This window comes from Cnephaeus nilssonii (genome assembly GCF_951640355.1).
Source record: "Cnephaeus nilssonii genome assembly, chromosome: 2".
NCBI classification, from domain to species: Eukaryota; Metazoa; Chordata; class Mammalia; order Chiroptera; family Vespertilionidae; genus Cnephaeus; species Cnephaeus nilssonii.
The window spans coordinates 16,224,247-16,251,030 of NC_137073.1; the positions used below are offsets into that span (position 1 = coordinate 16,224,247).

Here is a 26,784-nt window from a genome sequence, read left to right on the forward strand (position 1 = left end):
AGAGCAAGGACAACACTGTTCTGATCAAACACATCACCAATGATTGGTACTTAAATCAGGGATAAACAAGCCCACCACTCTGTCCCTATTGCCATTTAAGTTCTACTGCCTCCTCTGCTCCCCATGCCAACAACAGTCTGTCAAAAGAAGTGTCTGAGAATCTCTGAGACCTCTCAGATGGAACAAGAGCCTGTTCAACAAACACTTACTGAGTACCTAAGAGGCTACTCTTTATGAGTAGAAGTTTTAAGGAGGTAGAGTTGGACTCAATATCACGAAGGAAGGTATTTTAAAACAATCAGAGGTGCCTAAAATTAAAACAAACAGCCAGGCTAGGGAGTGAGCCAGTGGAGGTATTCAAGCAATAGACTGGAGGTCTGCTGATTGACACTGTCAATAGGCTCATGCTGCATGAGTAAATGGGTTCAGTTCGACTCTGGGGCTGACCTTATAGCATCTATTTGACAGTCCTTGTGGATTTCTGAGTTGGTTTCCCCCAGAGAAGGACTCAAATCTCTTCAACAGCTCCAGGACAGATACACGGCCCCTTCAAGGCATTCCAAGAAGAGCATCTCAGCCGTTCATGTGCATACCAATAACCTGGCAATTTGTTAAAATGCTGACTCTAATATAGAGAGCCTGGTATGAGGCTCCAATGTCTGCATTTCTTTTTAAAATCTTTTTAAAAAAAACTGATTTTAGAGAGAGAGGAAGAGGGAGAGAGAAAAACATCAATGTGAGAGCCAGTTGCCCCCCACACGCACCAGGGATAGAACCTACAACCCGGGAGTCGAACCGGCAATCTTTCAGTGTGCCGGATGACGCTCAACCAACTAAGCCACACCGGCCAGGGTCCAATGTCTACATTTCTAACAAGCCACCTGGGAGTGCCCATGTTCCTGGTCTAGGACTACACCTGGAGTAGGAAATAAACTTCACTAATGAGGCAACTTGAGTTCTAATAGGCAATTTGGTCATGTGTCCACACAGCTCCAGTCCTCCATGTCACCCTATGAACTAGAATTTATTGAGAGTCAGATGCCAGGACTGACATTAGATATACTCCTTGGAAAGTCCTAATTATTCAATAAATTCTGATTATCTCTGTAAAGGATAGATAGCATGAGATTGGTGATTACAGAATCTCTAGAAAACTGAAAAATCAAAATCTCAACAACATAAGCCAAAAAGGTAACCAATGGTCTGAGATTCATTTCAAACAATCTCAGGTTAGCTCCACAAGTATTTCTGGTAGGTTCATAGAGACATCAATGAGAGAAGTCTGATAGTAAAAATGTGTGCACCAGGTAAGGTAAGCATCTGTGGGAAACCCTGCCTAGAAAGCACACAGTCTTGGTGGCAGAGGGCACATGCTCCACGAGTGGGCACAGTTGGGTCTGAGATAGCCCCCAGGGGTCCTCACCACCTCAGTACGAATAGTCCCTCTTTCCCTGAATTACCTTGTTTGCACAGGAACCTCTGAGTCCAGTCAGATCCTGCTCTTACAGACATGTCAACTCTGCTGACACTGTTCATGCTGTTTAGAATATTCTATTGTTACTTTATTGAAATTGGGTTCCATTAAGCCTCACCCTCCAGCAAATCCCGGTCTTCTCTCCTCAAGGATTGCCAATACTAGTGACTTGTCTCTACCTTGTTCCTTTAAGTGATACCACTGTCACATCATTTTTTTAAATTTTTTTTTAATGTTTTATTGATTTTTTACAGAGAGGAAGGGAGAGGGACAGAAAGCCAGAAACATCGATGAGAGAGAAACATCGATCAGCTGCCTCTTGCACACCCCCCACTGGGGACGTGCCCGCAACCAAGGTACATGCCCTTGACCGGAATCGAACCTGGGACCTTTCAGTCCGCAGGCCGACGCTCTATCCACTGAGCTAAACCGGTCTCGGCTGTCACATCATTTTTAATGTAGATATTCTGACGCTGGAACTGACTTTAAGGTACTAGAATGATGACTCTGCATTTCTTCTCTATTGCCTAAACCAAGTGTTCACACGGTTAAGCACAATTTGCTTTAGAAGAGTTGAAAAATACCAACAAACATTTACAGAAAAGATATCGTTGAAACTTGCTCATTATATCAAACTCTTCTATAGAGTAGTCACAACACTATTGTTAGAGCCCAAAGAATACACTCAAAGTTGAAACCTAATTTGAGAAGCATTTAATAATTTTTTAAATAGGAGCTTTCATAAAAAAATTACTAAAACTTTGTACAAAGATAATCTAAATATTACCATGACTATAATAAAATCGCCCTGGTAACTCCTTACATTATGACTAGTAGAAACACTGTGGTTTACCACTTCAGAGAGCACGCACCAGATAAACTGTCACAACAGCCAGAGAGTTATAAGGATGTTAAAAAAAAAAAAAACCCACAAAAAACCACATACATTTCTTTAAAAACACACACACAAAAACCACATTAATGTTTCTTAAAAAGAGAAATCACAAAAAAGTTTACAATTGTCATGGTGATACATACTAAAAACAGAAGGTCCCAGAAAAGCCACACCCCAAATTAAAAGTACAGAATGAAATCTTATCTCATTATTCATAGAATTAATACTGTACAACTACAAACTCGAATGAATATTTTAGCACTTAAAATGGTTTTATACTAACTTAGAGAAAAAACAGACTGTATTCTACTAGAACTATTGTCCCAAATATCTTGTTCTAGAATACCCAGATTCCTAGACTTTCAATTTATATGAAAGATGTCCTGGAAATTTTTATTAATTCAAATTTTGGTCAATCAAAAATTAGTTTAACTCATTTTGGGAAGTGACTTTGAAAGGAAACTTAGTATGACTCCTTCTCTAGAGAGGGAAGGAGAATAATGGGCCCATGACCCCTGGATGTCTCGCCTAAGTGACATGGACACTGTTGAGCAGAGTCAGCTCACTAGACATCCTCTCAGGAGCGGGTGAGCTGGACTTAAAGGAAAAGCACCTGGGTTATCATCGGTGCTCCACTCCCGGACACTTAGGAACAACGAGCTTTTCCATCTTTCCTTGTACCACTCGCAAAACAACCAGAAAAGAAAAAAGCACACATTCTCCAGGTAGCAGTGGGGTCTTGAGGAAGATGATCAAGAATGAGAGGAATGAACATGTAACCACAAACGGGAGGGTGGCAAGATGGCACAGACAAGATGGAGGAAGACTAGAAAAGATTGTTCTGTGCTCCAAGTCACAGGGAGCAGCTCCAGCCAAAGGGGTAACATGATATTAAAAAGCACGTCTTATCTGTCTAAACTAAGGGACGCCCAAAGACCACTGTTTTACGTCTAAAATGACAGGAAAGAACTTGAAATTGGGAAGAGATGCTCATCTTTTCACTGCTCTGATGACTACAGGGAACCCCTGGGAGTCCCACACAAGCCTCCTGAGCTGGGATCACTGCTTAAATGGTCAATCAGCTGAAGGCTACACAGATGACTCCAAAGACAACAAGCAATGGGAATGATCAGAATGCAGCCAGTCTGGGGCAGAGACTCTCAATCTGTGCTGAATAAATTGTAAGTTATGTTAATAGGACTGGGAACTGCAGCTCTATGGGGGATGGAAACCTCTCAAATGTCTACTACATGTGGGATTCTATACTGACCCAGCCTGACTGACTTATCTATGACTTTGGGGTAAGAGGTTTCCAATTCCAAAAGAAGTGTCCTTTTATTTCCCCTGCTCCACCCCAAAATCACTGCAATTAGTGACGCAACATTCAAATCCTCAGATACTGAGTATCTGTCAAGAAATAGGAAGAGTAGGTCACTTTGGTGATAATCCTTTCCCACTGTTGCCAATTCTGGTACAGGGGGGTGGAGGTGGCAGAGAATTAAATTCCAAAACAACCACGCCCACTGAGCACAATGAGACTGTCTACTCACTAAGCTTTTGCTTCATCCTTTGTCACTGTGTGTCTCCACTCACTACTGTCCTTTGTGGTTAATAATTTCTGCCCTGCTTCCTACCTATGCTTATGTATTCTCTTCAGAAATAGCTTATTTTCTCATCTCCAAGCTTCTCTACCCACAATGCTCACTTACTTTGTTGGTTTCGCTTGTCACTGGCATTTTTCAAAGGGAGGCAAACAGGACAGTCATGTCGTGTGCAGTTCTTCCAATGAGAGATGATTTGTCGTGAAGATGCACAATGGGCAACTATGACCAGAAAAACAACGAGATGTTATTTTTCTATCCAAATCGTCACACTTTCAAATACACCTAAATTATAATGCCAGGTTCCATAAGAAAATGGTAACAAGGGTAACCATAACACAGTACAGGCAGTCCTCAACTTACAAACAGGCAGTTTTCCAAAAAGTTTGTAAGGCGACTGTTGAGAATTCCAAACAAAAACTTCCCATAGAAGCAATGTTATGAATGATGGTGATTAAGGTTCAGCCCACAAAACAAAAGCTATTTGACCTGAAGTACTAAACAACTGGAATGAAAGGTAGAATAAATAATTCTGTAAGGTCACTATTTAAAATAAAAATGTTTTATTATGTTTAAGGATGAAGCCATCTAAATACTCTTGTTGAAGAAATACAAATAGAGAAATGAGAAGTCTGTGGAGATTCTGAAGGGGCCCCCCTGGGCACTTTTCAAAGTACTTGAAAGGGTAATTAAACCTGGTTATTCTCAGTCTTTACCTTCAAACTTCCATATTAAGGCACTGATTTTTTTCTAAAGGTTTGGCATAACCCTCCTTCGGGTTCTCCATCAGTTTAAGGGTTATGCTGGGGACTCACAAATGTCATAAAGGGAGAGAGGGAGATCAGGTAGACAATCTCCCCAAGGTTTAGGAGCACAAGAGAGAAAAGGAAAGAGGATAAAGATTAGAGGAAAGTATAGTAGTTAGTAAGAAACACTTTCTTTGGTAGAATCAAAGGGTCTGCCACAGAAGAGGGGGAAGGGAGGCACATGGTGTGTAAGTCACCACCGGGAGTGAGGAGGTGGCAGAGATGATATGGTGCACACAGTTCCCCAGGTCATGGATAGTCACCCAGGACAGCTTCCCTGGTACCCTGATTAGCCTCAAGACAAAAGTATGGAGGAGAAAGGCAGTGGCTTGACACACGACACAGTTGCAAGAGACATTATTGAGAAAAGGGTTTGTACATGCATGTGTGTGTGCTACACTGCCCAAAAGAAAACAGTGCCCTAGACATTTATAATGAAGACTATGTTTAAGAAGTGACAAATATTTTCTGTGACAGAGGAAGGAGGAAAGGAACAAATGCAGGGCACAGCCTTATGCAGTAGAAGGTCACAGAATATTATTATAAAACCAAATCACCTTTCTCCTCAGTAATTAAGTGTTCCAGTGGTATCTGACAGGATGGTGTGTAAAGACGTAGGTTGCAAGAACCTTATAAGAGAGCTGGCTAATAACAAGGACAAATTTCGTCCTAAGCTTTGCCAGTAGGATTTCAGAAAATGGCACTTACCTTGACAGGCTTTCCCAGCCTGACAGTGTGTCATGTGATTCAAAACATTTTTCATGGTTCGACAATGTGGGAGAGAACAGGCCCGAACCTCTCCGTTTGCTTGTTCTCGTCTCTGACATTTATGAGCGTGAAGCAGTAGAACCAGCTGCTGCTGTATCAGTTTGCGTTTTTCAGGATCTGCAGTGGGGCCCGTTGCAATTGCTTGTGTGGGTACAATTCCCACTGATGTTTGCATCTGAGACTAAAATAAAACAAATTAATAAACATTTAATAAGCTTTTAGAGTTCCAATTCATGTTCATTAATTATTTTTCAAACTAATGTTAAAGTTGATGGATATCGGCCACAGAGATAAGGCAGCTGGTGTGGTTCTCTTTAATTCATCAGACTTTAAGGAAGATAAAGAAGCAAAGAAATAAACCAACTGAAAAACAAGGCTGATTAAAGTTCACTGTGTATGACTATCTCAGAGCAAGAAAATGATGCTTATTCTTAACTGTAGTAACCAAAACCCAACTCACTCAACAATATATATAAGAGCAGGAAAAGCTGTGTATTATCTTAGGTTAAACCATATGAAACTATTGTTTTTGTAGGCCAAAATGGCCAAACATTGGCAATTTCATATGGTTCAACTTAACGGAAAAAATATCTGATGCAGAAGAATCAGAGCCACCCTCTGGATTTCATTATCTTGTGACCAAAGGACAATACTTTCAGTATTCATTACCTGTCCTAAAAGAATAATACACACTTATTCTTAATACGACCATCTAGTACAATTGCTAATGCTTATGAAATGCTTTGCCTTCCATTAAAATTTCCACTCCGATATCTGGACAATATTTTCAAAAAGTATTTGATGATCTGCTAAAGATACAGAAATAAGAGTTTAGTTGCTTTCATCTTTAAAAAATAATAAGCCAGAACTGCAAAGAAAATGGAAAAGGTGAGCCATGGAGTCTTCTTATTCTTAGAAACTACCAACATTCTTCAGACAACTCTAGTATTCTGACACTAACACTCCCAACTTGATTTTATAACACTCTCTGCCTCCCCTTAAAGTACACTGTCACTCTGACTTTTCAAATTAAGAATCTGAAATTGTTGCTCAATGAGATGAAAGGGTTGTATGAACTCTAAGTGGCCTGAAATTCATGTTAGAAGTATCCTTAGACTCTAAAAACTTCTCTGCTTAGTCCTCATTGCCCAGGTGGGCACCGAGAATGGACAAAAAGTGCTTAGACAAGAACCTCTCTTTAAAAATACAGAACCAAAACTGTGATGTTGTAAATACCCCCAAAAGTAGAGCATAAATTTTATGCAATTTTGTTTGAAAAATATTAAGAATAAAGGGACAAATCTCTCTTACCAGCTACCAAATTTACAAAACTACAGATTTCTTTACATATATCTAGAAAAACAAACATGTTCATTGATTCCAGTGTCACCTGAAAATACAAAAATAAATTCCAGACGAATTAGGGTGTATAAAAATAGGTTAAAATGGGAAAAACTATCTGAAAAAATAAAGAATATTTTTAGAATGAGGGTAAAAAAAACTTACAAAGACATAAAATTAAGGTTTAAAAAGGGAAAAATTGTGTGAAAAATTGTTACTTTTGAAAAGTGGAAACTGAGTCTAAAGTGAGGACAATTTTTAAAGCTCCTTATATACAGGGTGAAGCAAAAGTGGACTTACAGTTGTTGTTTTTGTTTTAAATTTTTTTAAAAAATATATTTTATTGATTTTCCACAGAGAGGAAGGGAGAGGGATAGAGAGCTAGAAACATCGATGAGAGAGAAACATCGACCAGCTGCCTCCTGCACACCCCCCACCGGGGATGTGCCCGCAACCAATGTACATGCCCTTGAATGGAATCGAACCAGGGACCCTTCAGTCTGCAGACCAACGCTCTATCCACTGAGCCAAACCAGTTTCGGCAGACTCACAGTTTTGAGTACACAAAACAGAGTTTCTTCTTTGTTTTTTTTTAAAAAAATCCTCACCTGAGGATATGCTTTTATTGATTTTAGAGAGGAAGGGAGAGAGAGAAACAATGATGTGAGCGAGTGCAACATCAATTGGTTGCCTCCTGTATACACCTGATAGGGGAGCAAAACTGCAACCTAGGTATGTGCCCTCACCAGGAACTGAATCTGCAACCTTTTTTGGTGTATGAGACAATGCTCCAACCAAGTGAGCCACCTGGCCAGGGCAGTTTATTCTTATACTAGAAGTCCGATGCACAAAGATTCATGCTAGAATGGGCTTCCCTTTCCCTGGCTGCCAGCACCACCTTTCCACTCCAGCCCAGCCCCTTTCCTCTCAGGCCCCGGAGCTGCTTCTTTCCACTCCAGCCCCACCTTCCCACACTGCCCAGAGGCCCTGAGAGACCAGGGTTGGGGCAGAACGCCTGCATTGTCGCCATGGCGTCCTGCCCGCCCCCCGTCACTCGGTGCCTGTGTATGCAAATCAACCGCCATCTTTGTTGGGTTAATTTGCATATCACTGATTGGCTGGTGGTGTAGCGGAGGTACGGTCAATTTACATGTTTGTCTATTATTAGGTAAGATTATTTTCCATACGAAGAACTGTAAACCTACTTTAGCCCCATCCTGTATGCTGCCAAATTGTTTTCCAGAAAGGTTGCAGCATTTATTATATAAACTGTCCTATATCTCAGTACCAAAAAAACTCAATGGAGAGAACAGTTTTTTTTTCAGTTATTGGTGATGAAAAAAAAAGGACAACTGGATATCCACATGTAAAAAAAGTGAAGATGGCTGAAACCAGTTTGGCTCAGTGGATAGAGCGTCGGCCTGCGGACTCAAGGGTCCCAGGTTCGATTCCGGTCAAGGGCATGTACCTTGGTTGCGGGCACATCCCCAGTAGGGGGTGTGCAAGAGGCAGCTGATCGATGTTTCTCTCTCATCGATGTTTCTAACTCTCTATCCCTCTCTCTTCCTCTCTGTAAAAAATCAACAAAATATATTTTAAAAATAAAAAAATAAAAAAAGTGAAGATGAAACCCTTCTTCACATCAAACTCAAAAATTAATTCAAAATGAATAAAAGACCTAAATGTGAGAGCTAAAACTATAAAACATTTAGAAAAAGATCATAGGAGTAAATCCTATGACCCTGGAGTAGGTAATGGATTCTCAGATATGTCATCAAAAGCCCAAACAACAAAAATAAATTGAACTTAATTAAAATGAAAAATTGTGCCCTGGCCAGTGTGGCTCGTCCCATGCACTGAAAGGTTGATGGTTCTATTCCTAATCAGGGCACAGGACCGGGTTTCGAGCTTGATCCCAAGTTGGGAGCATGCAAGAGGCAGCCGATGGATGTTTTACTCCCCCCCCCCCTTTCTCTCTGTCTAAAAAAATCAATTTAAAAACATTTAAAAATAATTAAAAATTGCTATGCTTCAAAGGACACTATGGAGAAAGTGAAAGACAACCCAAAGAATGAGAGAAAATATTTGCAAATCATAGATGTAATAAGGAACTTATATCTAAAACATACAAAGAACTCTTACAGCTCAATGATAAAAAGACAAATAACCTAATTTAAAAATGGACAAAATATGTGACTAGATACTCAACACCATTAGCCATTAAGAAAATGCAAATCAGAACCACAATGAGATACCACTTTGCACCCACCAGGATGGCTAGAATTTAAAAAAAAGACAGTAACAAGTTTTGGGGAACACGTGGAAAAACTGAAACCCTCATACACTACTGGATTGTCAAACTGAGCAGCCACTTTAGAAAACAGTCTGGTAATTCATCAAAGGGTTACACCTTGAGTTACCATATGACCCAGCAATTATCCTCTGAAGTATACATCCGAAGTAACTGAAAACATACGTTTACACAAAAACATGTACACAGGGTCAGAAAGAGATGTGACAACAAATGAAGGATTAGAGAGATGTGATGTCGCTGTCTTTGAAGATAGAGGAAGGGAAAGAACTATAAGCCAAGGAAAAGTAAGAAGCCTCTGGAATCTGGGAAAGGATTCTCCCCTAGAGCCTGTGACGCCTTGATTTTAAGAGTATAGGACTTTGCCTAGCCAATGAAGCTCACTGGTTGAACATCTACCTATGAACCAGGAGGTCACAGTTCGATTCCCGGTCAGGGCACATGCCCAGGTTGCAGGCTCAATCCCCAGTAGGGGCGTGCAGGAGACAGCCAATCTCTCACCATTGATGTTTCTCTCTCTCCCTCTCCCTTCCTCTTGAAATCAATAAAAAAATATTTTTAAAAAAGAGTATATGACTTTTAATCTACAGAACTGTAATATAATCAATATATGTTATTTTAAACCACTACAATTGCGGTAATTTGTTAAAGCAGCAGAAAACTTATACATTCTTAAAAAGACCATGACTCCCAATTCTCTATACTCTTCCTGTGCTGTATTTTTCTTCATAGCCCCAAACATATCTGCCATTTTGCTATATATTTGCTATTATTGATGTCTGTCCCCAGTAAGTTACAAAAGGCAGAGTTTGTCTGCTGTGTCCACAGTACCTAGATGTACCTGAACAAAAAGGACACACAAAACAAACAAAAATGTGTACAGAAATGTTTGTAGCAGCATTATTCATAATAGCCAAAAGAGCAGAAACTTTCTTAAATGCCTGTTGACACATGATACAACACAAACTATGAAAACATTATGGTAATTCAGTGATTTTTCAATTGTTTTGCCACGGCAGGCACACTGATATGCCTCAAAAATTTTTTAAAAAAGCAACACCTGACTATTTAGTCAGGGGCACGAACCTCTTTTCCCTTAAATTGTCAAAAAACAAAACACAACAGCCAACACAACAATGGCCATCCAGTGTGAATGAATCAAAATTATACTTTTTTTTTGTCAGATGGGCAAAAAATAATTTTTTGGTATGCCACAGAATTTTAGTAATTAGTTTATGTGTGTCATGAGATGAAAAGGGTTGAAAATCGTTGTGCTAAGTGAAAATAGCCAGCCACAAAAGAGCACAAATTGTGTAATTCCATTTCTATAAAATGCCCAGAGAAGATAAATGCACAGGGGCAGGAAATAGATTAATGGCTGCCTCCAGCTGAGGGATCAGGGGAAATGGGGAGTAACTGTTAATACTACAGGGTTTCTTTTTGGGGATGAAACTTTTCTAAAATTGACTGTGAAGATGATTGCCAAATACCATTAAACTGTATACTTTAATGGAGGGAACTTAAGTCTACAATAATAAAGGTGTAATATGCTAATTAGACCGAACAACTAGATAACCTCCCAGATGAAGCTGGGGCTGCGAGGGCCGAGCCCCTTGCATGAATTTTGTACATCGGGCCTCTAGTAGTATATAAATATATCTCAAAAAAGCTGCTTAAAAAAGTTCTATCCAATTTTTAATCATTAAAGAATTGAAACTAAAACAAAAGGCATTTTTTACCTATCAATATGATCAAGAGAAAAATACAATAATTGGTATTGATGATAATATAGAGAAACAGTAATTCTCAGGCACTTTGGTGATAGTGCAATTTAGTATGGCTTTGGAGAGCAACATATATCAAAAAGAAAAATGTGCATTTCTTTTGATTTAGTAGTTCCACTTCTTATGATTTATTATTAGGGAAGCAACTATAAACTAGTGCACTAAAATGTATGTGCAAAGACAGGCATCATGCCTTGATTAAATCACCAAGAATTGGAAAACTCCTAAATGCCTTTCAAAGGTAGACTAAACAAATTATGGCAACAAACTTAATGAAATAATATGCAGTCATGAAAAATAAGTGGGACCTCAAGAGATCCCAGTCACAGCCACGTGGAGCAAAAGAATGGCCTAGCTGAGGCCTGCCCAAATTCCTGACCTACAAAAGATTGTGAGATATAATAAAGTGATTATAATAATAACAATAATATATTAGACCATTATACTTTCATGAAAAGCTATCTCTAACATATGGAGCTAAAAAAGGTTACAGAATAGTACCATAAAGTCAGTTTTTTCTTTATTAACTTTATATATGTTTGTATCTGTTCTTAGAAAACTCTATTATCTGGGGGTTATCTTTGGACAGGATCATGTATTGTTTGAATGTTTTACAATAAGCAACTACTATTTTTAAAAAATTCTGCTTTTGGGGAAAAAGAATTCCAAAAAATCAGTAGAAAATGATAAAGAATTAAAGATAAAAAATAAAATTGTAAAGATACTAGAAGGTAATTAAGAGGAATATTTTGTAATGCAAAGGTGGTAAAGACTTTCATAAAAAATATAAATAAATAAATTAAGCAGTGGTTCCTAACCAATTCCCAGTAAAAACCTCTTCAAATACAAATTTCCCATTCTTCCTTCCCAGAAACTGTAATTGGAAAATCTACGGTGGAGCCAGAAGCAGTTCTACTTGTTCAAGTTCCATAGAGGATGCATTACTAATTTTAGCTTTATACTTTTCCCAGATTTTCCAAAATGAACATGTATGTACTTTTACAGTGAGGATAAGACAAAACATTTAAAGAAAAGGGCTCACAGGTGGTTCTGATGCAGGCTTGGGCCATACCATAAAGGGAAGTGCAAGGACAGACTACAGGAGAACTTACATTTTCTTCCAGGACCAAAGCATAAAGGCTATCAACAACAAAACGAAACACACAAAAAAACACAAAAACAAAAATACTAGGAAAAAGGAATGAACACACAAGACAAAGCAAGTTAATAACATAGGTATTATTTCTCTGTCCTCTTGGCTAGTCTTTATTTCTCAAGTACCTCGTGCCGAACTCAGTGCTCAGTGCTCATTTAATCCAATCTCCAAGGGAGAAACTAACTCAGGGCCAGCACCACCTCATAGGAGAAGTAACTGAGGCCCAGAGGTGTGCATCTTGTCCAGGTGGTATGCTCAGTGACGGAGCAGGAAGTCTGGTAGTAGAGCCCCCACCCTTATCCTCTCTGCTACCCAACTTGACAGAGAGGCCTGGATCACCTTGCTTTATTAAAGTGTTCTAAGAGACTCTTAACAGAAAAACGGGCAAAGGATAGGAACTAAACAACTCAAAAAAGAAATATGTATGTCTCTAAACGTAAGTACTTTAATTTTCACCAGTAATTTAAAAAATTATAAATCGAAGTAATGAGACACCACCACCTTCTGCTATCAAAGCCCAACCTCAGGAGCATCTTGTAATGCTAGTGATCTGGCTCGTGGCTTTTGTTGGAAGGCAATATCCATCCAAAGCCTTAAAATATATGCAATATGCATTTCTGGCACTCCAATAAGCTCATGTGTAATTCCTAATCAGGGAAAGAGAAGGCTAACATGGCAAGGAAGTCACATTGATTCAACCGTGACTCCCCCCACATGCTAGCATTTTGAACCAAGAGTAACAGCAGGTGAACACAAAGCACACTGACCCAGTGGCTGTGGGGGTACAGCCCACTCACCCAATCCCATCTTCACTAGATTTGGCCACTACTCTTTGCATGTATCATTTGTCACCACAGCTCAACCATCATTTGCCCCATGTCCATCAAATGATCTTGAAACACAAATATTTTATGTTTCTGTGGTCTTCCGTAATTTTTTAAAGGAATCATGTGCTTTTAAAGGAAACATGTGCTTTTAAAAATATGTTTTTATTAATTTCAGAGAGAAAGGGAGAGGGAGAGAGATAGAAACATCAGTGATGAGAATCATTGATCCGCTGGGGATCAAGACCACAATCCCAGGCATGTGCCCTGACAGGGACTTGAACTGTGACCTCCTGGTTCATGGGTCGATGCTCAACCACTGAATCACACCAGCTAGGCTCTAACGTGTACTTTTATTAGAATTGCTATTGTTACACAGGTTTGTATAATCAACACCATCCCCATTTTTCTATATGGCCTGTATTGCATCCTAAGAACATAATCACAGATGTGCACAGGAGTACATACTGTATAATAATTTATCCTGGCATTCTTCCTAGAAAAATAAGTTATTTTCCATTAAGTATATAAGACTAGGTTATAATGTCTGCAAAGGACTCCAGTGCAAGCAGTAAGAAGCAGAACTTGACCAAGACAGAATGGGGGATGAAAGTGTTTCCTCTTGCCACATAAGAGGAACCACTGCCCCAAATCCACATCAGGCTGGGATCCCTATAGATGGCCCTTCAGGACAACATGGCCCCAAATTCCACATCACTAATGGGGTACAGACCCACACTCTCCTGACATCCTTTCTCTGGCCCACCTGGAAACCTTACTTCTCCCCAAACTCCAGTTAAAGTAGAAAATGATACCCAAGTGAACACCAGTTGGGACAGGGATTGCTCTGCAGTATTTGCTTGTTCTGATTTCCCCAGAAGGGCCCCTAGATCAGCTGGGTATGAAAAGCTTTGCAGTCTTAAAATAAAGAAAATACTCATTAAATATACACCCCTATCTAACTGGGAAGAAGTGATAATTACCTTTGAGATGATAAAGATCAACTGGTAAGAAACAGCTATTTTAGATGGGTAGTATAGTGTTTCTTGTGCTTTCTTCTTTTTGCTTGGTGTTTATTGATTTTAAAAAAAATAAGATTACCTTACAATTTAAGATTTAAACTCAATAGGAAAATAACTTAAAATTATCTTAAGTTGGAACAAAATGATTTCTAAATAATCTCCCAAATCAGAACACTGTGATCTTACAGTGGAAAACAAATGGCTAAGTCAAGAAAGAAAACTCAATGGGTGTGATAAAGGGCAAAGGTAAGGGGTCTGATAAATAGACAGACACCCCCCCTCCACCAACTCTCTACACCCTGCCCCCAAATCCTTCCTTCTGAACTGGAGAGTTGGACTGCCAAGGAGGGGTGAGTGGTTACCTGCTACTGCACAAAGAAACCCTACAAGGTAAAAGGTACTGCATCAATTCCAATGGCCAATCAGACCAGCAGGTCTCAACTGAATTAAGGGTGTTTTGTTTTTGTGTGTGTGTTTTTTTAAAAATATATTTTTATTGATTGCAGAGAGAGGAAGGGAGAGATAGAAACATTAATGATGAGAAACATCGATCAGCTGCCTCCTGCACGCCCCCTAGTGGGGATGTGCCCGCAACCAAGGTACATGCCCTTGACTGGGAATCGAACCCAGGACCCTTTGGTCCGCAGGCCGACGCTCTATCCACTGAGCCACACTGGTTAGAGCTGAATTAAGGGTTCTTAAAAGGCACCAGGCCCATTGACCAAATTATCAGTTCAGAAGAATTACCAATTTACTAAAAACTTTTAAGGAATATTCTTCTTGTACACCATCCTATATAATAAAAGGCCAATATGCAAATTGTCCCATTGAACGTGAGTTGCAGGGGGGATGGTGGGGGGGTGGTGGAGGGGAAGGGCTGGCCTGCCAACTGCCCGCGGCCCCTCCCCTGGGCTGGCCTGGCCTGATACCACCCGTGCACGAATTCGTGCACTGGGCTTCTAGTCCTATATAGTAAAAAGGCCAATATGCAAATTGACCAAACGGTGGAACGACCGGTCGCTATGACGCGCACTGTCCACCAGGGGGCAGACGCTCAATGCAGAAGCTGATCCCTGGTGGTCAGTGCACTCCCACAGGGGAGCATTGCTCAGCCAGAAGCCCTGAGCCAGGCTCACAGCTGGCGAGCATAGCGGAGGTGGTGGGAGTCTCTCCCGCCTCCATGCTTAGGCCCGCTCCCTGGGAGCGGGCCTAAGCCATCAGTCAGACATCCCCCAAGGGCTCCCAGACTGCAAGAGGGCGCAGGCTGAGGGACACTCCCTGCTCCCCCCGCCGCCAGTGCACGAATTTCGTGCACCAGGCCTCTAGTCAATATACACTGAGTGGCCAGATTATTATGATCTCTGAACGCATAATAATCTGGCTACTCAGTGTCTATCCTATATAATAAAAGGCTAATATGCAAATTATCCCCTCGACCAGGAGTTCGACCAGCAGGCAGGCTGGCCGGACCCCACCCATGCACAAATTCATGCACCGGGCCTCTAATACATACACACACACACACACACACACACACACACTGACTGGCCACATTATTATGCGTTCAGAGATCATAATAATCTGGCCACTCAGTGTAAGGCTTAACCTGTTTGGTCAGTTCATGCCTTGATTCCTCAGTGAAGAGAGACAGGAGACAGAAAATTATGAGAGAATAGGACAAACAAGGGGAGGGGGGAGGGAGACAGGATAGGAAAACCTTCTGAAGTACTGAAGTGGACACAAAGACCAACAAAGTAAGCCCACTCCACAGAGGGACGGCTAGGCATCAGGTCACTCATACTGCAGTGAACAGTGACTCTGAAAACATTCTACATTAGCAATTTTCTTTTCTTTTTTTAAAAAAATATTTTATTGATTTTCTACAGAGAGGAAGGGAGAGGGATAGAGTTAGAAACATGGATGAGAGAGAAACATCAATCAGCTGCCTCCTGCACATCCCCCCCTGGGGATGTGCCCACAACCAAGGTACGTGCCCTTGACCAAAATCAAACCTGGGACCCTTGAGTCCACAGGATGACACTCTATCCACTGAGCCAAATGGGTTAGGGCGACATTAGCAATTTTTAACCTTTTTAATCTCAAGGCACACATAAGCTAATTATTGAAATTCTGTGGCACACCAAAAAAGTATTTCTTGTCCATCTGACAAAAAACATAGGTGTAATTTTTATTTATTCACACCATATGGGTATAGTTTGTGTTGGGTATTGCATGTTTTTAAAATTCTTATGACATTCTAGTTGAAAATCATTGTTCCACATCAAAGTTACTGGAGGAGCTTGTTTAAAACTATAGATTCCAGCCCTAGCCAGTATGGCTCAGTGGATAGTGTTGGCCTGCGGACCAAAGGGTCCCAAAAAGGGTCTCGGGTTTGATTCCAGTCAAGGGCATGTACCTTGGTTGTACGCTCCTCCCTGGCCCGGGCTCTAGTCAGGGCTCATGCAGGAGGCAACTAATCAATGCTTCTCTCACATCAATGTTTCTCTCCGTCTTTCCCTCTCTTTCATTCTGCCTAAAAGTCAATGGAAAAATAAACTAAACTAACTAAATAAATACACAAATCTGCATATTCCAGTGTCAGAGAGAGAACAAGCCCATCTATTTGGCAATTATCTTGAATTGCTTTATAGGGAATTAGGCGACATACATTGGGAAAGTGATAAAGAAAGAAACTTAAGTTTTGCAAATAGTGACCACAAAAACAGATTCATCACCCTTCCTTTAAGACAGCGATTTTCAACTGGTGCACCGCAAGAATTTTTAAAACATGGAATCAACTGACTATTCAGTCAGGGACACTGACTTCTCAAAACTACTGTATATCTATATTTTTGTCAGATCAATAAAAAACAGAATATATTCTTTGGTGTGCTGTAGAATTTTAGTAATTGGTTTATGTGTGCCATGTGATGAAAAAGGTTGAATATCCCTGCTCTAAGAGCGTCTGAACCAGCAGGACTGGGTGGGGCCCAGGAACCAGTCATTCTGATGCAGCGTGGGCCCACAGACACACTTTGAGAAACACAAAATTAACTCTGAGATGCACAGTTACCCCTGCAAGGGTCATGACTAATGGCTTGCCACCCATCTGCTGCCAGTGGCACTGTCCCAGATATGTTATTCTGGCAGGACACAGAAGACAATTCTATATAACATCCCCTGCAGGAACAGACGTCCACCAGTCCCACTTTCCTTCCATTTAGAGACCTGAACCAGTAGCTGCCTGGGAACCTCATCCAAGTATTTCATGTCAATTCTCTAACACACAACTGAAACAAATCTAAACACCACTCTCATGAGCAATCCTATAAATAAAGAGCTAATATGCTAATTAGACTGGACAGCATAATGACCTTCCAGGATGACCTTCCGGATGCGTGGGAGGCAGGGCTGTGAGGCAGCCAGGGCGCGAGGGCCGAGCCCCTTGCACGAATTTCCGGCATCGGACCTTGAGTTTTAAATAAGCAGCACTCCTGATAAATCACCTGTGTTACAACTTTAAGAATGGTGAAGTCTCCATAATGTAATCCTTGAAAAAAAGTCACACATAATAACTTCCTATGAGAAATTACCCTTGTTGGAGACCACATCCTGGGCCCAACAGGAGACTCCCTGGGAGAACCTGATGATGAGGCCCTTTTGGGCACCGAACACCGAACTTTCTCAGATTAAACCCAAGATGTGTCCCACTTCCAAACAATGCTCCTTTAATAACAACCCAGACCTGACTGTCATGAAGGTCCGAAATAACCTAACTGACAACTCAGTCCCACCTGGAGCCCCAGTTTTCCTTCTTCCTACAAACGCTCCCTCATTCTGTGTTAAGATGTTTTCTGATGAAAATGGAAGGACAGTGTCACCAGAAATCAGGTGGCCTCATCTTTCAGAGGACTGCCTCGGAACTACTTCTCCTCCCACACTTTGCTACATGCCTCTCCTTTGAGACAGCCCATTAGACCTCAACCCCAATCCACAGAAAGATGACATAATCCTCCCCTGCCCTCAAACTTGCTCCTGTTCTTTTGTCAGTAAAATTTATTTATTTTTAAAAAATATATCTTTATTGATTTCAGAGAGGAAGAGAGAGGGAAAGAGAGATAGAAACATCAATGATGAGAGAGAATCATTGATTGGCTACCTCCTGCACGTCCTCTACTGGGGATCAAGCCCGCAACCCAGGCATGTGCCCTTGACCAGAACTGAACCTGGGATCCTTTAGTCCGCAGGCTGACACTCTATCCATTGAACCAAACCACTGAGCCAAACCAGATAGGGCAGTAAAATTTAAACACCTTTAAAATTCTTCTATCCATGTAAGCTGTCCTGGAAAGCTGTGCAGTGAATATATGTTTAATAGTATTGTCACTCAATTCAACTTATGAGCAATTAAAAGAGTATACATACTGTATTTTATAAGATCTAAAACTTGACTGTATCTAAAAGTCCTGTTTTCATATATGCTACAATGTTAAAAAAAAAAAAAGTGCATCTTATAATTATGAAATACTAGAGGCCTAGTGCACGAAATTCGTGCACTGGGGTGTGTGTGTGTGTGTGTGTGTGTGTGTGTGTGTGTGTGTGTGTATCTCTCAGTCGGGCCTGCGCCAGTCGGGAACCCCTCGCTCCTTACCGCCTGCCTGCTCACTGCTCCTTACCGCTTGGCTTGCTGCTCCTTAGCACTGCCACAGATGCGGGAGAGGCTCCCCTCACCGCTGCTGCACTCGCCAGCCATGAGCCTGACTTCTGACTGAGCGGCGCTCCCCCTGTGGGAGCGCACTGACCACCAGGGGCAGCTCCTGCATTGAGCGTCTTCCCCCTAGTGATCAGTGTGCATCATAGCACCCAGTCGTACTGGTCGTTCTGCCATAACAGTCGCTTAGGTTTTTATTACATAGATAACACAGTGAAATTTCTAACAAACTTCCAAAATCTGTAGAAAGGAATTTATTTAATTACAAATAAAATGGTCAAAGACAGTGGTGCAATGAGATACATCAGAAAATTTAGGAATATGTGCTACTTGCTTTTGAACATTGTACTGCCCTCAACAATGACCCCATATGCAACAGGAGCCCCGAACTCTTCAGAGCTCCTGCAGAAGATGACAACAGAGCACCCTGATCTGCAGGTCTCCGTTTAAGTCTCAGTAGACAATGATTTACCCACAGATTCACCTGCACATTCCAGTGATGCTCTTCTGCCCTCATCTTAATCACCTCCACTGCACCAATTCCTTCTGTTCAAACATCCTCCTCTTTTGGCTGAAGGACATCATTCCCTTGCTGTCCCCTTTGTCGTACCTTCTTGACCTGCTCTCTCTCTGGTTCTCTCCCCCTGTGTGATCTCGTTCACTTCACAGCCCTTGCTGCAATATGGTTCCCACAGTTCCCACATGGATAGCGGATACCCTACTTGTATGTCCATCAGTGTGCCTGACATCCCCACCTGGACATCTTATAAGTATCTCAAAAGGAACACATCTGAAGTGGAATTACTGATGCCCACCTCTTTGTCACCCCTTTCCAAGTCTGTTCCTCCCCAGCTCTGTAAATGGTTCCACCACCCAACAAGTCGCCTCACATGATGACTCCACATAATCTAGTGGCAACTGTCATCTAGTCTCCTGTCCCTACTGTGATCAACCACCTCCAAACTACCATTTCCTCTCGCCCAGAACACTGCAGTAGTCACTGGCTCCTATTTGATCCCCAACATATACTCCCACTGCTCTCCCCTCACTCGAGAACCACCTTTCCCACTGGATATCTGCAAGTTCCTACACAAGCCAATGCTCTCCAACCAAGTTCCTGGATCTTCATGGCTTCTGCTCTCCTGATCTTGCCCTCAAATCTCCCTCTGTGGTGCAGCCGCTCCAATGGCTCCATCTAAGGAAGTTCCTGTTCCAACTTCAACCACTGCATACTACTCAGACCTGTTGGGGCAGTTTGTGTTTTGTAATTATTTTTTCTCCATCACCACCTCCCCCAATTTCATGAAAGAAGGTAAACTCTATGTCACACACATCTGCATTCCAGGTGCACCTAGCCCCAGAGATGGCATTCAATAAATGTGTCAAATTAAAGGAATGGCCACATCCTCTAGAAATGAGGAGAGGAGAAAGGCAATGACCAAGTGGTTTAAAATCATTCCGTGAAGAGCTCTAACAGGGCATCTGAATCCTGACCCTGTTTGGTACACTGAATCCAGTTGGGCTTCAAAAGATTACTCCCAATAGCATGACAAAACACGCAAATAAATTCAAGCCTTCGTATTTTTCTTTTTTCATTAATGAGACTTAGATTTTTGTTAATTGCTTTCCCTCACTGTGCCAAAATCTATGATTCCAAAGGGTCAGGCACAATTTAGAAAATTCAAGGAAGAACATGTTCGAGGAACTGCAAACAAATGATGGAAACACAGGCTAGTAGAGCACTCCCTGGACGCAGAGCTGCTAAAACATGACATCAGACATAATTAAAAAGAGCTCCGGGCTTTGCAGACAGGAAGCTACGGAGCCTTGAACAAACTAAAACTCTTCAGACCCTCAACTTCCTCAACTGTAAAATGGGATATGTAATGATGTCTTTCAAAGAGACTATTGTAAGAATAAGATAAAACACAGGACAAGATGGCACTGAGATGTCAGGTGAACTGTGTGCACTGACTGTCCCACTTCTCTGCCCAGACCCCTCTTGTTCCTGCTTCTATAGCATGAAGGCTGTGCCTGGGTTGCTCTGCCTCACAGGCACACACACACAGGTAAAGCACCACTCCCTGCCCTGGTAAAGGTCTGAGGAGCTCACTCAAAGTCTGCCCTCCTGGTGGGAAAGTGGCAGCTGGAAAAGCAGTGCAGATGGAAGGTGGAATGGGTAGAGAAAGGGAGAGGTAGAGATAAAGAAAGAGATAAGAGGAAAAAAACTGGTTTTATTTCTGTTAGATGTCACAAAAGCAGACAAAAGGATGAGGTGTTGTTGCTACTGCTTCCCCTAACCATACCCCAGAGCAGGGGTTGTCACCAGGAGCCACTATGCGAGGAAGAAAGGGGAGAGGGGGAGGGTGCTATGAGAAATCTAGTGGGTGGAGGCCAGGGATGTTGCTGAACATCCCACAATACACAGGACAACCCCCACCATAGAGAATGATCCAGCCCCAATTGTCAACAGTGCAGAGGGAGAGAGAAGCCCTGCTCAAGACCAAAGGGCTGTCCCCATTAGCCCTGGCACAGGTGAAGGGAACCAGATGCCTCTTTCTAGTCAAGTCTGAATTTGACCCTGATAAATGTACCACTTTCAGAAATTTAGTCCCCTGGATCAGCACAGGAAGGCAGGGGGATGTGGAGTGAAAGGATTCCATCACCAAGTTGTGGGTAAAGAAGAGAGGATGGGGAAGTGAGGCTGGAGAAGATTTGAAAAGAGAAAAGGAGGAAAATATTAAGTCAGAGTTTACGGGACTATAAAATACAGGATGGCTGTGAAAAAGCAAATGCTCTTACTCTGAAACCAAAATGTGCTCCAGGTCATTGAGCAAACTCAGGTGATGACTGCTAGAACAGGAGTCCATGCTACCATCCTCCTAATGAGGAATGGAAAAGGAAAGGCAGGTGAGATTAGGGAGAACATGGGTGCCAGATGCAGAATGCTGCCTCCAGAGCTCTGAAGGGCAAGCTAGAGGAGCAGGAGACTTTGTTTTAGGTTCTGGAGGTGTATGGCTAAAACTTGACAATCCTGGAAGAGCAGGTTCCCAGCAACAAGCCCAGGGAATGAAAGACTTAGCTGTTTCCAGCCTCAGACATTTAGTAGCTGCGAGTGCACAGTGAGGTCTGACAAAAACATACACACCTCCCCTTACTGTTTGGAATAAAAAGAGAGTCTATTTTGCAGTGCAAAAGGAGCTGTTTTCCCAAAATATCTTGGTTAGTTAGGCCAAGAGGTTACAAGGATAATCCCTATTTTATAGGTGAAATATCAGAGAGACTGAAGACCCGCGAACCCATCTAACAAGTCAGTCACAACACCCATGTCTCATAGACACGATACAGTCCTTGGAAGATGAATGTTCTTTGTTTGACTGTAACAAAAAATCAATGGGCTTCTACTGACAGCCTCAACCACTAACAGATAGAAACTGTGAGAAAAGCCTGCTTTTTGATTCTCTTGGCTATACTACTGAATCAAGAGGGTAATTGAAGAGAAAGGAACAGCGATTCACAGTCATGAACCCTCTGTCTCCACAAAGAGAACCTGGGAGGACTGACTGAATAACCTCTACCTAGCCCTCTGATTGCCAGCTCATCACAGAAAATGTAAACTCCCTGAGAGAGAGCTACTCATAAGAAATATGGGTTATTTTCTTATTACCTACAACATACTTTTAGTTACAGATCTTTGCTATCAGCACAATAAAATCTACCCAGCAAAGCCCTGAGAGACAAGGGCAACTTACCATGTTTGGCACGTTGGTGACTGAAGCATTCTTGATGTCTGCAGGGAAGGGAGGCAAACTAGTGACCACATTCTGCTTGCTGGATAACTGGGGGTTCACTCCAGGGGCTCCCATTGGCTGCCCTCCAGTTTGACTAAAGGGTTGTCCAAATGGACTTGTATTACCAGTCATTCCCATCTGAAACAAAAAGAGGCAACATCAGGTATTGGGAAAATCACATATAAAAGAAGGGCCTCAGGTATGCTCACTTTGACCCAGGGAAGCAACAACTGTTATTTCCTATGAAAGCTTCATATTAATTACAAACTAAAGGCTCATTTTCAGGGTTCAAGTCAGAATTATGAACAGAGCAACTTGCTCAAGCAGCTACACACTAAGGCAGAAGGCTAATAAAGCTATTCTCAACAGCTACATCTGTCTCCTCCTCCTAAGAGCCAGCAATTTCCCATCCTTACCCTCAGCCATACTCATCACCCAATTCCCCCACCAATGCATTAAGAAAATCATTTAGAGAACAAAACCTTCTAGAATCATTAATAAAGGGAAGCTCCTTCAGCTTAATTACTCTCTAAGTAAAGAGTTTCTTTCAGGTTTCCCCAACAGATTCAAGTTTAAAACACGCAGTAGAAACACTGACAAAGAAATGATATAATGTCTGGGATTTGCTTTAAAATAACCTAGTGAGGCCCTGGCTGGTTTTACTCAGTGGTTAGAGCCTCAGCCTGCAGACCAAAGGGTCTCGGGTTCGATTCGTGGTCAAGGGCATGTACGAGGCAACCCCTTCTCCCCCACTCCCTTCCAACCATCCACTCTCTCTGGAAATCAATGGAAAAAATATCCTCAGGTGAGGATTAAAAAATAAAATAAAAAAAGAACCTAGTGAGGCAAGATGTACTGGTAGGAAAGAAGCCTAGATAACAAACAACTGGCCATATGTTGGTAACTCCCAAATAGATGACAGGTACGCATTTGAGGAATTGTCATATTATCCTTTCTTTCTTTTTTTTTTTTTTATATTATCCTTTCTAATTTTAAATGAAATTTTCCATTATGAAATTAGTGAAAAAATATAAAATACATACTAGATAAAGGCAAAAACAGGAAGAAGGAACTCCCCCACCTATGCCTCTGTAAGGGCCTGTAACCAACACACGTCAGGAATCTCTTCCAGTTAACAGGATTCCCTCCGGACACCTCAGCTCCAACCTCCACAGGAGTGAATTTAGGAAACCTCAAATTTATATTCTGATGCTCACTCTCCTCTCCTCTCCTCTGGAGAAACAGAAACCAATCATTAAAAGACTGGCTTTTCTCACTGCCTGCCTGTGTCTTTCTCAAAGTTGTAACATTCCACCTGCTGTGTACTGCTCACTCTACTTTCCAGGTATCTTGGTGCGTTGGATGTTTGAAAACTGGGAGGAAGGGGACCCCCAGGAAAGACCTCCTATGGTAAGTTGTTCTCATTCAAGAGATCTGCGCTCCAGCTTGCTCTAGCCCAGTCACGCTGGGTAACTTACATTCCCCTTCTATAAACTTTGATCCTCATTTGTAAGACCTACATCTTGAACAAGATGAATTGCATTATTTCTTGCAGCTCTAAAATTCTAGGATGCAAACAAAGCAATGCTCCATACAACTAACCCTTTTCTGCTGAAATGTCCATATAAAAATACAAATAAAACCAAACTAGTGTAACAAAAATGATCTTGTTCTGTGCATTTTCATATGTACAGGTGGTTTTCACATGTAACTTTTTCAGCTTTCTCACTTTTTTGAAAGTGAACATATTCTAGCAGCCATTTTTGCCCTATTTGCTTTACTTGAGTAAACAGAAACAAATTTAAATTCCACTGAAACTCAAATTCAACTTGAATTTAAAAAAAAATTATTCAAAAAGCCTAGTTAGGCTCAACTTTGAATTCTGATGACTTAATCAAAGTAAGGTGGCAGCTCAGTAAACTTTTTTTTTTTTAAATATTTTATTGATTTTTACAGAGAGGAAGGGAGAAGGAGAGGGAGAAAGAGTTAGAAACATCGATCAGCTGCCTCCTGCACACCTCCCACTGGGGATGTGCCCGCAACCAAGGTACATGCCCTTGACCGGAATCGAACCTGGAACCCTTGAGTCCGCAGGCCTATGCTCTATCCACTGAGCCAAACCCGTTAGGGCAGTAAACTTTTAATATAAAGGGCATTTCTGATTTTCAACTAGGGTTTTGTTTTGTTTTTAAATCCTCACCTGAGGATATTTTTCCACTGATTTCTTAGAGAGAGTGTAAGAGATAGGGAAAGACAGAAATATCGATGAGAGAGAAATACATCTATTGGTTGCCTCCTGCATGCATCCTGACCAGGGCCTGAGCCACAACCGAGGTATGTACCCTTGACCAGAAATGAACCCAGGACCCCTTGGTTCGCAGGCAGATGCTCTATCCACTGAGCAAAACCAGCTAGGGCTGATTTTCAACTAGGTTTTTGTAGTAGTTATCCAAAACTCCGAACTGAAGCAAGAATTTGTATTTTCAGAAAGAATTAGATACATTAAATAAATTCCATGTAACAGCCCTGGCCGGTTTGGCTCAGTGGATAGAGCGTCGGCCTGCGGACTCAAGGGTCCCAGTCAAGGGCATGTACATTGGTTGCGGGCACATCCCCAGTAGGGGGTGTGCAGGAGACAGCTGATCAATGTTTCTCTCTCATTGATGTTTCTAACTCTCTATCCCTCTCCCTTCCTCTCTGTAAGAAATCAATAAAATATATTTAAAAAAAAATTCCATGTAACAATTACTTCTCCCAGAATTTGTTTTATCCCATAAAATCAAATTGCTGAAACACTTCTTAGAGGCCCAAGAATTTGGGGATAAAAAAACACATAATTACAATTTCTATTTCTTAAATTTTATTTAAAGTATCTTTACTAGGACCACATATTCAGAAGACATATGTATCCATTCACCACCTCTCCTTGAATCCAATCCATTCTTGCAGTTAGCAAGTTCAGGTTTCCCCCACTATCTGAAAGTAGAGTTCATATGAAACCTTTTGTAAACCAAATGCTGTAAAGTGAAGAAATTACCATTAATTTATTTTTTATTTATTTTTAAATATATTTTTATTGATTTCAGAGAGGAAGGGAGAGGGAGAGAGATAGAAACATCAATGATGAGAGAGAATCATTGATTGGTTGCCTCCTGCACGCCCCCTACTGGGGATCATTCCCGCAACCCAGGCATGTGCCCTTGACCGGAACTGAACCCGGGACCCTTCAGTCCGCAGGCCAACTCTCTATCCACTGAGCCAAACCAGCTAGGGCACCATTAATTTATATAGAAAAAATTTTTAGTGTTCCCAGACCCCAAAAATAACATACCAAATAATACATACAACCTAAAATAACCCTAACATTGCCCTGGCTGGTGTGGTTAAAGCGCCGGCCTGCACACTGAAGGGTTGCAGGTTCCATTCCTGGCCCCGGTGGTTGGGTGCATGCAGTAGGCTACCAATTGCTATGTCTCTCTCACATCTCTCTCTCCCTCTCCTCCTCCTCCCCCCTCCCCCTTCTTCTTCTCCCTTCCTCATACTCTCTAAAAATCAATGGCAAAATATCCTGAGGCAAGGATTAACTAACAAATTTTAAACCTAACATATAGTAAAAGCAGGAATGATATGATAAAATACACAACACACTTTGCACCACCTACCAATCCAATTCAAGCAACAGGCTTTCCATTTTATCCATTACTGAACATCAACTGAGAAAGACCACTTTGTTACTAGCAAAACCAATAATAATTTAGGCAGCTTTCAAGATTTTTGCTCTCTACACATCCTATATAATAAAAGGCTAATAATGCAAATCGACTGAATGGTGGAACCGGTAGCTATGACATGCACTGACCACCAGGGGGCAGACACTCAATGCAGAAACTGCCCGTTGGTGGTCAGTGCACTCCCACAGGGAGAGCACCACTCAGCCAGAAGCCGGGCTCACAGCTGGCGAGCGCAGCAGCTGTGGCAGGAGCCTCTCCTGCCTCCCTGGCAGTGCTAACGATGTCCGACTGATGGCTTAGGCCCACTTCCCATGGGGAGCGGGCCTAAGCCATCAATTGGACATCCCCCAAGGGCTCCCACACTATGATAGGGCACAGGCCAGGCTGAAGGACTCCCTTGAGTGCACGAATTTCATGCACTGGGCCTCTAGTGTGTAAATAATACGAATGGTAGACACAGGCAAGTTCAATGCACACACAATGTGATTATTTCACCACAATCAAAATGCTTAATTAGCCCTGGTTGGTGTGGCTCAGTTGGGTTGGGCGTTGTCCCTTGCTGGTTCGAT

The 26,784-nt window shown here is 41.7% G+C and overlaps 1 protein-coding gene across 2 annotated transcripts in view; it reads right to left on the reverse strand.

The window, feature by feature from the left end:
- CREBBP (CREB binding lysine acetyltransferase) overlaps positions 1-26,784 on the reverse strand; it is a 152,409-nt gene that overhangs the window by 63,097 nt on the left and 62,528 nt on the right. For both annotated transcript variants that reach the window (XM_079793388.1, XM_079793387.1), the window contains exons 3-5: positions 22,446-22,622; positions 5,485-5,725; positions 4,079-4,192 (exon numbers count right to left, since the gene is read on the reverse strand). In XM_079793388.1, the coding sequence (XP_079649514.1) occupies positions 4,079-4,192; positions 5,485-5,725; positions 22,446-22,622 (532 nt within the window). The remainder of the gene's footprint in view (positions 1-4,078; positions 4,193-5,484; positions 5,726-22,445; positions 22,623-26,784) is intronic.